Consider the following 12,786-nt stretch of genomic DNA (forward strand, 5'->3'; position numbering starts at 1 on the left):
TGCGCTGCGTAGGAGGGTTTGATACAGCACCATGTTTCGTAACACGGTCCCACCCCGACAGGTGAATACCGAGTGGGAGTGAAGTTCAACGACTCGCACATCCCCGACTCTCCGTACAAGGTGTACGTGACGCCGGCCAACAAGGATGCCCACCGGGTCACCGTGGGTCAGCTGCCCGACGCCGGGGTCCAGGTTAGTGGCCGCTGGGGCTCTGTGGCCGCCATACTGTCAGTCGGAGAGTCAGATGGCCCCATGGAGCGTCAATTATCATTAGAATGATCCGCTTTTAGAGGGGTTGTATTCGGCTCAGCATTATCGGCGGTACGGGGCTAAATGCACGGTAATTACAACTGCGATGCAGATTTTAAGGTTGGCGTGTTAAAATTTACATAACAGCTGTCAATACCAGGTGTGATTAGTTTTGATTCTATTCACTTGTTTGCTATTTTGAGCCTTGCAATATGCATACGTCTTTGCTTTATTTACTTCTGATCTACGGCATGTATGCATTCCATAATTCTCGGAGTGCATACATACACTATCTATCTATCTATATATATATCTATATATATATATATATATATATATATATATATATATATATATCCCGGCCGCGCAAATCATCGTGCACAATATTCCGTAAGGATATTTATATGGGGTGACCGTATTTTTACATCGAATTCATTAATTTGCTTTGCTCGCGATATTTCTGCTTCCTGTTGTGCACCTAATGCCGAAAGCAGCGTTACGTGCCGGAGCGTTCCAGCCGAGTTCCTCGTCTGGTGCAGCGGGCGGCCCGCCGCTGCTCCCCGCGATCACCCGCAGCAGCGCTGACGCCTGGTTCCTCCCCTGGCCGCCAGGTGGACAAGCCGATCGTGTTCATGGTGGACCGGAGCGGCTGCAAGGGCCAGCTGGACTGTAAGGTCGTGTCGCCCAGCGGACACGAGGACGACTGCTTTGCCCAGTACCTGGACGAGGACACTTACTCGGTTCGCTTCCTGCCCAAGGAGAACGGTATCCACCAGGTGAGGACGAAACGGAGGCGGCGGAGGCGCGCCGGTAACGCATCTGAGATAAGTCAGTTGCATTGCGTTGTTACTGGTGAATATGCTCGGTGGTTTAGTGTTAGCAGCTCTAGTGGGCAAAGCCCGTCAGTGATACTGAAGTGCACGTTTGTGTAAGTTCATGGCAGTCCCAGAACCAGATGGCCCTGGCAGTGGAACAGTGCCTCACAATTTCCACCGAAAGGCGGTGCAAGCGGTCTCCACGCCTCCACCCCGTGCTGGAAGGCCCCGGAACCGCCCCGTGTCCTGACCCCTCCCCCCCTCGCCCGCAGCTGCACGTCAAGTGGAACAACGTGCACGTGCCGGGCTCGCCGTTCCGGCTGAAGATCGGCAAACAGGAGGCCGACCCGGCGGCCGTGCACGCGCACGGAAAGGGCCTCGAGAAGGGCGTCACCGGCCACAAGTCTGACTTCATCGTGGACACGTGCAACGCTGGCGCCGGCACGCTGGCGGTCACCATCGATGGGCCGTCCAAGGTCAGCGGGCTCGGCGCTGCGATGGAATGGCCCCGTTGGGCTGCGTTCGGGGCGAGGGACCGTGCCGACCGGGCCAGGGCCGATGTGTGGTCTGCACGTCAACAACCCCCGCCCCCCGGGTGTTTTGGATGATGTGGCCATTTTGTATGTTTTTTAATCCCTTTAAAAACGCTTCAACATTTTTTCTTGCGATCGTTTAATTCGTAACTTGTTGTGGTCGCGTACGACTTTTTTGCTGGCTGAAGCTTGTTAGTTTATTACTGCAGCTCAACTGAGCCAATTCTGGAACACGTTTAAAAAGCACCCAGTCACTGACAGTCTCCGAAGCCGCCTGTCCGGGGATCAGTTGACACTAGCCCTGCGGCGCCGCTGAGTCGAGCGTCCGCCCGTCTGCCGCCAGGTGGCAATGGACTGCACAGAGGTGGACGAGGGGTACAAGGTGCGCTACACGCCGCTCAGCCCTGGCCACTACTTCGTCGGCGTCAAGTACGACGGCTACCACATCGCCGGCTCGCCGTTCAAGGTCGAGGTCGAAGGTGCGTGTCGGCGGGTGCCCGGCTGGCCGAGCGGGCGGGCGGCTGCGGAGCGCCCGCTGTCGGGGCTACAGCCAACGGGCGGTTACCGGGGCCGGCTGCTACTGCATTACGGGCTGTTGTGTTAGCGTGTTTGTCGTCAGGTTAGTGTCGCCTTCGCCAGGATAGACGATTGGACTACGGAGAGATAACCGTGCTATCGAGGAGAGGTGAGAGCTGGGGCAGCACCGGACATGGAGACCTATCGTGGAGACTTGCTGGAGACTAGCCTTTGCCTGGCTCCCCCGAGGACCGGAGGCTTGGTCCGCACAGGGGCCCGATCTGGGACTCTTCGAGCGCCCGAGTCGATTCTTCAACCAGTGGTCCATATCACAATGGAAACACGAACGTTCGCACCTGTAAATCGAGCCTATAAGCGCACCAGCCGAACAGGCGACTTGGTCTTCAGCCTACGGCTCGTCATACATTAACCGAACATGGGACTGAAACGTGGCAGATAAGCACGCTCATACTCGTGCGAGCCGCACAACATGCGGGTATCGTAGTTCCGTCACACGGACCGGCGCCAGACCGACAGTAACGCTGACTCGACTGACGCCCGGACCCCCAGCGAGACGGGGTCGCGCGACGGCCGGACCCCCGGCGAAAGGAGGTCATGCGACGGCTGGACTCCCCGCGAGACTAGGTCATGCGAGGGTACGGGATGATACGATAGAGCAGAAGAGCTTGTGCGACGCCAGCGCGTGGTCGAGCCGCGTGTAGATCCGCTGCAAGATCTAGCGTCTCTTGGCCTGTTTATTCTGATTAAAAAAAACATACTTATGCCTCTTGCATCATTGACCTATGCCATATAATGGCATTTCTCAACTATCTATTTAGTCATGTTTAGTTGAGAAGTTCGCTAACAAAGCTCATTAGCTTTGTTAGTAAGCTTCGCTGGGTTTCTGCTGCAGCTTCTCCACCGCTGCCTGAAAGAGCTTAGAATCCATCAGACCGTATTTGGACTCATCACCACCCCGTGCACCCTCCAGGTGACGAGCTTGCGGAGAAGGGGCCCAAGGAGCAGTCGGCCGTCGTCGTGGAGACGATTGAGAAGATGGCCGCCAGCAAACAGGAGAAGCAGGGCCCCTCGCTGCCCGCCTTCAACTCCGACGCCGAGAAGGTCACCTCCAAGGGCATGGGCCTGAAGAAGGCGTTCATCGGGCGGCAGAACCAGTTCACCGTGGACGCCGGCTGTGCGGGTGAGGCCACACCGTCCATTTCCTCGGTGTGGGGTTCGTGACGGTCACAGCAAGTCAATCACAAGGCAAATTGAATGATACGTGAGACGGTAGTGATAGCCTTATTCCTCGGAGAAAAACCGAGAGAATGGGGTATAAATGGGTTGATATTTCTGACTGTTTCATGACTTCCTACTATTTGTTTCGATAAAGGCATGCGCCGAAACATCAGCGCATCTATTTTCCCATTCTGCTAGTTCTTCTCCTAGGAATAGAGATATTACTACCCCCTTCTCTACGTGAGTAATGTTCCTCGCAAATGCTCTCAACAACTTCAAATTGGTTCATGCCTGGTCAGTCGATGAGGCCAATAGTCCACGAACGGTCCGTAGTTCCGTGCGACATGCGCCCTCCACTCCCGCCGCCTTTAACCACAGCCCCGCCTGCAGGTCAAGACATGCTGTGGGTCGGCTGCTTCGGCCCGAAGAACCCGTGCGAAGAGGTGCACATCAAGCACATGGGCCGCAACCAGTACCAGGTGTTCTACACGGTCAAGGAGCGCGGCAAGTACATCCTGGTGGTGCGCTGGGGCGAGAAGGACATCCCGGGCTCGCCGTTCGAGGTGGAGGTGTAGGCCGGCCCGGAGCGTGCAGTGATCGCCGCCGCCGCCGCCGCCGCCGCCGCCGCCGCCGCCGTCGCCCAGCGGCTCGTCTAACCCGCCCGCAGGCCTTCCCTCGCTCTGTCGCAGTGTCGCGTAGCGGCACCCCGGCCGTATTTATTGTTGCCGTGGGGCGCGGCCCCTTGTGTGGTGGACCCGGCCCCGACCATGTGCCAATGGAGCTTTTGCTTGCGTCCCCGAAATTGGCGTCGCTGGGGCGCGCGGCCGGCGGGCAACGACTGGGCCGCGCGCCCCGGCCGGCCCGCACACACCCAAACGGTGGTTTTGTTTTCTTTTTGATGACTTTATTTGACGAGCTAGTGTCGGTTGTATGTCAGCGCATGCCTTAATACACATTATAGGAGATGCGATGCCGTGTTTTTATGCGCGTTCTGCGCTGGTATGACCTCGTGACGTAAGCGTCTTACGATCTCGCAACAGCTGTCGGAGTGGAGCCGTGTGGCGGGATATCGCAGTCTGATATAACGGACAACGTGGCTAATCACTTTTCACATAGCGAACATAGACAGACTCCGATGTTGTTTATGAAGCCAGCTGCCTGGCCAGCCTCCCGCAGCGGTCCTTTATTATTCGCTTTGCTGGTCTTGATCGGTAACACGCTCGGAGTAGGCGCGGGTTCTTTACTCCGTGCTTTGCTGGCTCTGATCGGTAACACGCTGGGAGCAGGCGCGGGTCCTTTATTCCGCGCATCGCTGGCCTGGAGCGTAACCATCGCTGGCCTGGCCTGGTAACACGCTCGGAGCAGGCGTGGGTCCTTTACCGAGCACTTCGCTGGATTTGATTAGTAACCTGCTCGGAGCAGGAACAAGTCCTTTCTTCCGCGCTTCGCTGGCCCTGATCGGTAACACGCTCGGAACTAGCGCGGGTCCTTTACCCAGCTCTTCGCTGGACATTAACCTGCTCGGAGCAGGAGCGAGTCCTTTATTACGCGCTTCGCTGGCCTTGATCGGTAACACGCCCGGAACAAGCGCGGGTCCTTTATTCGGCGATTCGCTGGCCCTGATCGGTAACGCGCTCAGAACAAGCGCGGGTCCTTTATTCGGTGATTCGCTGGCCCTGATCGGTAACGCGCTCAGAACAAGCGTGGGTCCTTTATTCGGTGATTCGCTGGCCCTGATCGGTAACACGCTCGGAGCACGCGCCGGTCCTTTATTGCGCGCGCTTCGCTGGCCTTGATCGGTAACACGCTCGGAACAAGCGCCGGTCCTTTATTCCGCGCTTCGCTGGCCTCGATCGGTAACGCGCTCGGAGCAGGCGCGGGTCCTTTACCAAGCACTTCGCTGGATTTGATTAGTAACCTGCTCGGAGCAGGCGCGGGTCCTTTATTCCGCGCATCGCTGGCCTTGATCGGTAACACGCTCGGAGCAGGCGCGGGTTCTTTATTCCGCGCTTCGCGACACAGCACGACAGTTACACGCACGAGACCGCGAGCCACAGCCGGAAATAAATAGCTCTACTCCGGAGCGGCATCCGCCGTCGTGTCCGCGGCGGCCGCTGTCCTCCGCTAAAACGCTATCAAAACCCTCGCGGCGGCCGGGGCCCACGTAAAACCGTCCGCACTGCCCGCTAAAACGGTCCCGCCGCGGGCAGTCCGGCGGCTACAGCTTGCGGGGCGCCGGCGGGGCCGCGGAGCCGCCGGGCCACGTGGCGTGGCGGCGGCTCCGCGGGCGACACAAACACAGCAGCGCACACGAGTCAGGTACAGGGCACAGCCAGATCAGCTCTTCCTGAAGCTCTCCGTCAGCGACTTCACATACGCGTCGTGCAGCTTGGCGATGAACGCGTCGTCGTTCTGGAAGAGGGACGGACGCGTGTCACAGGCAGCCGACGACACAGCAGCCCGCTCAAGTGTGGCGGGGAACGTTCCGTTGGCCGTCGACACCGGAGAGAACAAAACGCTCCCAAGTGTGGCAGCGAGCCATGTGGAGACAGCTGTGGCCTCAGGTGCACACCGACATGTTTGTTTCGCGACAGGCACCACCATGAACCGTAGATCAACCGTTTGCTGTGACGGTATCAATTGTGACAGAAAGTAGTCTGCACCGGATCATCATCCGCTGGCTCCCCCCCCCCCTTCCTCACATCACCAAAGCCCACGGCAGGTATCCAGGACGGCACACCTTTAGCAGATAGTTGAAAGCCTGCGTCAGCTGGCGCTTGGTGAGCGGCGTGACCTCCGTCAGATCGCCGTCCCCATTGCGGACCCGCTCGCCCAGCAGCGGGGAGGGCGCCGTGGCGCCGCCCAGCACCGCGCGGTCACCGGCCGCACCAGAGCCTCCCAGCTCGACGGCAGGCGGCGGCACCAGCGCCGAGAACATCATCGGCGACATCAGCGAGATAGTCCCGGACGCCTGCAGGCACAGAAGCCAAAACGATCACATCGCAGCGTTCACCTCAACGCGAAAACATCCATTCTGCGACGAATGCGGCCGTACCTAAACCGTAGCTAAACAGCCAAAAACGGCGAACAGCGTGGTCACATCCAAAGGCATGTGCACGTACAGCGCGAGCAACGTGGAGGTAAAGCAAATGCATAACCAACGATGCGACCACATTCCTACGACGCGTGCGCGTTACAGACATTCCGCTGAGCTCTGACGCTTAGTGCAGCTGGCGACCAGTGCAGCTGGCGGGCAGAGCAGCTGGCGACCAGTGCAGCTCCGCCGCGGCGCAGCAGATCTCCAGGCCGCCAAACCCGCCCCGGCGGTCGGCTGGGAGGAGGTCATCAGTCGGGTCGCGACGCCGACAGTACGTACCGGCGTCGGGTCAGGGACTAAAGCAGATCCCGGAGCCGCGGTCGGCGCTGCAGCTGGGGCCGCAGCCGGGGCCGGGGCCGGGGCCGGGGCCGGAGCCGAGGCCTGGGCCGGGGCCGGAGCCGCCTCGGCGGCGCCCAGCTGCAGGCTGCCTCTGAACAGCTCCTGGATGCGGTTCACGTCCTTGGCTTCGGTCTCGCGCACCGGCGGCACGGCCGCCGCGTCTGTCGGCCAGCACACGCTCGGTCAGCGCTCGCTGCGGCCGGAGCCGCGCCGGGCTCGGTCCACCGAGGCGGGGCCGGACGGCGCGGTTTTGGGAGACGACGCCGCTCGGTCGCGGCGGCCTCCTCGGCAGCGACATGGGACGGCAACAACCGGCGATGGACACCCAGGGTGACGCATAGCGCCAGACAAATTGACGCTGCTGCCCAACTCCAATTGTGCAGCACGACTGGGCCAGCCCTGCCGACGCCATAGTTCTGCAGCGCCATGTCCTCTCCGGGAACGACATACGCCAGCGGAGCAGACGGAAGCATGTCCAGTACCGGCTGCTATTTATGTTACGGAAACATCCTTCGGTTCCGAAGCAACGGGCACACAGGCTGAGTGGACGTCGCACACACACGAATGGAATTTACTTTTGTGCTTTGGGAAATCTGCTGCATCGCAATGCTTACGGATGATAGTATCTCTGATTCACGTTGCTGTACCTAGGGCCACCAAATGCGCCGCAATACCGAAGCCTCGACAAACAGCGCACTAGTCCGCACTGGCTGCGCCCAGAGTAGGCTGCGGAGTCTGAGCCGACACTGGGCGCTGCGGCCGGAGCTGGCGCTGCCCGGCGGTGTGAGACCGGCGCCCCTGACCTGGCGGCGGGCAGGCGGAGATCGTGGGTGGCTGCTGGAGGGCGGGCCGAGGCCGACCGCCCAAGTCTGGCATGGCGTCCTCCACCTCCGACACCGAGATGGAGCGCACCGTCTGTTTGCCAATCAGCACCTGCCGACAGACGGTCACCGTCACCACGACCCGGGGTCAGCCGTGACCGAGGCCCGGGGTCAGCCGCCATCGCGGCCCGGGGTCAGCCGCCGCCGCCAGCGCCGCCGTCCCGGCCGAGCTGCCGACCGCGCCACCTCACCTGCGCCTGCTGGAACAAGCCCCGGCCATCGCCCGGCGAACTCGCGGCATCAGAGGAGTATCCGCGAGCCGAGATGGCAGCAACACTTGGCGTCAGCGCGTTGAGTGATTGTTGACTCTTCAGCGAAACGAAAACACTCACGAAGCAGAGCGTTTCCGCGTGACTCAACACGAGACGAAACCGCCCAGGAGCGGAGGCCCATCAGCACGTGGCACAGCTCGGCGTAAATCAACGGGCAGGTTCAGCGAAGCAGCCGATCGCGGCGTGAAGAACGCCCGGTTGTGCCGCCGCCGAGACGCAACAAAGGCGTGCCGCCGCCGGCAGAAACAGGCGCGTCCGGCGGCCGCTCCGGCGGCGGCGGGCCGCCGTGCCGGCCCACTGATCGCGCCGCCTTTATCCCCCCCCCCCCCCCCCCCTTCCGCCACGCCACCGACCGGCAGGCAGCCTGAGCGCGGCTGCCCCGGCCCCACACCGGCACACACGCTCGACATGCCGGGCAAGAGTGGAGGAGCGGCCCGGCGGCTGGCAGCGAGGGCTGCGCCGCCAGTGCAGGCTGCACAGTACGGCCTGGCATTTCATGACAACGTCGAGTGGCTAGCGTTCGCTGGACATTACAGCGGTGAAGTGCATTCGTAACAACACATGCTAATAGTGACGCAATGCTCGAAGGTTGCGGAGTTCTCCACAATAGCAGCCGCATAGTTCTCACACAAACGCATGCGGAGTGTACGGTTCTCGGCCTCTCCAGAGATCAGCGGCCATGAGAAGATGATGGATCGTCTGACACCGAGGCGATCACTCAGGTGACCCACCTGTCCCGTTTTGGACGCCTTGGCGAAGAGGTCCGCTATGGTGATTTGTCCATGCTTCTCGTCGGCTCTCTGTGGAGTATCTGGTCGGCTGCCGGTGCCCGTGGCCACCGCCGACGTTTGCTGCTGTTGCTGTTGTTGTTGTAGTTGCTGTTGCTGTTGCTGTTGCTGTTGCTGTTGCTGCTGCTGCTGAGCAGGCTGAGATTGTGACTGCTGCGGCTGGCGGAGGAGCGGCCGCGTGTCACTCGACGGGAACGGCGACCTCGCTGTAAGTCCCCACACAACGCCGCCTACCTCACAGCGACCGTACACCGTACATACTGGAACCCGAGCCCTCGCGACGTGTCCATGAGCCCGCACAGCCTAGTCAACCTGCCCCGGGGAGGCGTGCTCACCCCAGAGGCGCTGCGGAAGAGTGTGAGGAGGTCGATCGGGGCATTCTTGGAGGCGCCACCGCCGGCGCCGCCGCCAGCCGGCGACTGACACAGGCTCTCTAGCAGGGACGCCATCCGACAACACTCGTTCTCATAGAAGAACCAGAGCCCGTAGATGACTCCTGCGGACGAGAAGGCGTCGTGAGCGCGAGCAGGGGCCCAGACTCGGCGGTCCAAGCTCAGCTTCACAATGAGTGTCTCGCCTCTCACTACAGGGGACGGCCAGACACACAACACCCGACTTCAACCAGAGGTGGCCAGACACACAACACCCGACTTCAACCAGAGATGGCCCGACACACAACACCCGACTTCAGTCAGAGGTGACCCGACTTCAGCCAGAGACACGCAACACCTGACCGTTAATGACTGTGACTGTGGAACTAGCCCAAACTTTAACGCGCCTCTTCACATACGCGGGAGCGCCGCCTAAATTTGGACTACGCCAGTCACCTTCCTTTGGTCGGCTACCGTCAGCGAATTCAGCTGTTACCGGCAGCGCGGTGCCATTGCGAATGCGGGTCGGAAACGTCGCTCGTGACCGTCAACGAGGGCGCCTGGACCGTCCAGCGTCCACAGTCCACTACAGAGGCGCCGACGTGTCTGGCTCACCTGCCCACCGTGTCAGCTGACTGACAAACAGAGAATACCAGAGAAGTGAAAAGCAAGGAAGTAAAATAGGACCGGGTAATAACGAAACAATACTGAAAAATATAAACCCACATCGGTAGTGTTTCTAAAACGCCTCTTCACCATCCCCGCCGATCACGCAAGTGCTAGTTCCGGGCAAGGAGCGGCAGTATACTGTTGGTGGTTTCCGGTAACAAATTGCGATAAAACCGGCCTGAGCACATCATCTGCGACCTGAAATGCGCTGACAAGCGGACGTATGATGAAATGCGCGTTAATCAAAACTGTTATTCACGGTGCCAAACCACTTCAAACCTACAGCTAGCGAGAGTCTATCCTGTGAAGTGCTGGCATCAGGCTGCGTTACCTGCCGGCGAGCATCCGGGCGCCCTCACTACATACTGGGGCGGAGCCAGCCTTCCGTCAGAGCCTACGTAAAGATAACATCGGCCAAGTGGACCGCGTAACGAAAACCCCAGCACTGCTCTCAACAAACGAAAAGCCCTTAATGCTTGCGTAGTTTCGACTACGTCTCTAACCATGACAAACAAGTAATGAAAAAAATCAAGCAATAAAATGAGGCACTTTTCCATAAGGCCACTGCCAATCACAACAGGATTCCTTTCCCACACGGCAGGCCCTGGTAATTTTTGTACAAGTCATGGGGTATTCCGAATAACGTTCCAAGTCTCGTTAAGTTGGCATTACCCATAAGCCCAACACGAACGCCCAGATCCGCACCTTATTCTTGGTCCGGGCGAGCCAGGAGTCCGTGCAAGCGCCGCCAAAAGGTCACATCCGCAAGGCCAAACAGCCGGCTAAGCGCGGCACCTGGTCTCAACGCCGGGACGGGCGGGAATGCCAGTCCAGATCACAGGTGGATCAGTGGCGATGACGCGCTCCGGAGGCGCCGTCCAACGGAGGTACACCACACAGGAGCGGCCGGCACCCGGCCGGCGCGCGCCCACAGGGCACCCCATCAATACCCGGGGTGGGATCAGGCCCATCTGGCCGCAGCTGGGGCGCCACGAGCCACTAGGGCCGCAGCTAGGGCTCCAGTGGGTGTTACCTGGTTCGTCTCAATGAAAAGTTCGCTCACGGTTTAGTTCGAGAGACATTTGTACAGGCATAGAAGACACACAAAATATACGCATACGAACAGTTGAAAACATTGGCAAACCATCTCCTCTAATGCCTGGTCCCTTCTCCTCTCCCCTTTAGTCCTTTGTATTCTCACCAGACATCACCATACGACTAATCATAATGTCCATGATAAGCGGGTGGGCCATGCTCTTTCTGATCCGTATCCCCAGTGAAGATATACACTTCCGGATCAAGAAATAATTGTTTAGGCATGCTTAGAAAGATGATCGTACCAGCATGGTTTATTGCAAAATGTGAGAATGTTAAAACATTTCGGAACGTAAGGCCGTAGGCCCTTAAGTAAGTAAGAAAGTGGAGTGATCAAGAATCTGGATCAAGAAATAATTGTTTAGGCATGCTTAGAAAGATGATCGTACCAGCATGGTTTATTGCAAAATGTGAGAATGTTAAAACATTTCGGAACGTAAGGCAGTAGGACCTTAAGTAAGTAACAAAGTGGAGTGATCAAGAAATCCGGATCAAGAAATAATTGTTTAGGCATGCTTAGAAAGATGATCGTACCAGCACGGTTTATTGCAAAATGTGAGAATGTTAAAACATTTCGGAACGTAAGGCCGTAGGCCGTTAAGTAAGTAAGAAAGTGGAGTGAAGTGAAGTGACCAGGTCTTTCCTGTCCATGATTTCTGACCACGATTCATTTGTCCATGATGACTCATTTCCTGTGAATGATTTCAAACTACGTATCGATTTTTCACCGACTGTTACGTACCTGTGACCGCAGACAAAAGTTGAGGGACCAAGGACACGACGGACTATTAAGACACTATAACTAAAGTTCATGCTTTCAGTGGGGTTTATCTATAAAAAATCGTAGCCATCCCGAGTCTCACACCAGCAGTCAAACTGCTGTCTCCACCACCATTCCAAAGTAGCAAAGGTTGCAGAGAAACAACGGCAGTTCCTTCGCACTGCCCTTCGCAAAGTCGCACCAGACGCTCATCACATGTTAAGCTCACTGTCATAAAGCTTGTTCGATCATCGTCCCCATCCACACCCTCGTTACGGGTCATGCAAAACTAAGCCCCGTTCCTACAAAAAAAGAGAGATGGAGACCACGACGGCTTTGATTTACGACGTCGACACAGCGATCGCCGCGGGCAGTCGGGGGCCTTGTGACCCCTTTTTAATTACATTTTTCATTTATTTGGGCGACGACAGTATCTCAAAAACGTCTCCTGTGTGGGCCGTCTGACCGAGATCGTGGAATGTACTCAAACACGGGCCGCCGGCGGGCCCCAGGCGGCGGACCGCATCAGGCTTCGCGCCCCTCACCCAGCCCGCCTGTCACAGCCTCAGGTCGCGCCCCTCACCCAGCCCGCCGTCACACCTCAGGTCGTGCCCCTCACCCAGCCGCCGTCACACCTCAGGTCGCGCCCCTCACCCAGCCCGCCGTCACACCTCAGGGTCGCGCCCCCTCACCCAGCCCGCCGTCACACCTCAGGCGTGCCCCTCACCCAGCCCGCCGTCACACCTCAGGTCGCGCCCTCACCCAGCCCGCCGTCACACCTCAGGTCGTGCCCCTACCCAGCCCGCCGTCACACTCAGGTCGCCCCTCACCCAGCCGCCGTCACAACCTCAGGTCGCGCCCCTCACCCAGCCCGCCGTCACACCTCAGGTCGCGCCCTCACCCAGCCCGCCGTCACACCTCAGGTCGCCCCTCACCCAGCCCGCCGTCACACCTCAGGTCGCGCCCCTCACCCAGCCCGCCGTCACACCTCAGGTCGTGCCCCTCACCCAGCCCGCCGTCACACCTCAGGTCGCGCCCCTCACCCAGCCCGCCGTCACACCTCAGGTCGCGCCCTCACCCCAGCCCGCCGTCACACCTCAGGCCGTGCCCCTCACCCAGCCCGCCGTCACACCTCAGGTCGCGCCCCTCACCCAGTCCGCCG

At 59.2% G+C, this 12,786-nt stretch overlaps 1 protein-coding gene and 1 pseudogene across 1 annotated transcript; one reads left to right on the top strand and one right to left on the bottom strand.

The window, feature by feature from the left end:
- Positions 1-4,323, top strand: part of LOC119108954 (filamin-A-like) — a 63,762-nt pseudogene extending 59,439 nt beyond the window's left edge.
- A 1,013-nt stretch (positions 4,324-5,336) lies between these two features.
- LOC119108957 (skin secretory protein xP2) lies at positions 5,337-9,228 on the bottom strand. Its single transcript, XM_037232503.1, has 6 exons — positions 9,065-9,228; positions 8,673-8,888; positions 7,592-7,721; positions 6,729-6,949; positions 6,093-6,323; positions 5,337-5,764 (listed from the first exon to the last, which is right to left on the bottom strand). Exons 1-6 carry the CDS (start codon positions 9,176-9,178, stop codon positions 5,690-5,692), a joined length of 987 nt encoding a protein of 328 aa, XP_037088398.1. The 5' UTR covers positions 9,179-9,228; the 3' UTR covers positions 5,337-5,689.
- Between the last annotated feature and the right edge of the window lie 3,558 nt (positions 9,229-12,786).

Source organism: Pollicipes pollicipes, unplaced genomic scaffold (genome assembly GCF_011947565.3).
Source record: "Pollicipes pollicipes isolate AB1234 unplaced genomic scaffold, Ppol_2.1 Scaffold_712;HRSCAF=819_pilon_pilon_pilon, whole genome shotgun sequence".
Lineage (NCBI taxonomy): Eukaryota > Metazoa > Arthropoda > Thecostraca > Pollicipedomorpha > Pollicipedidae > Pollicipes > Pollicipes pollicipes.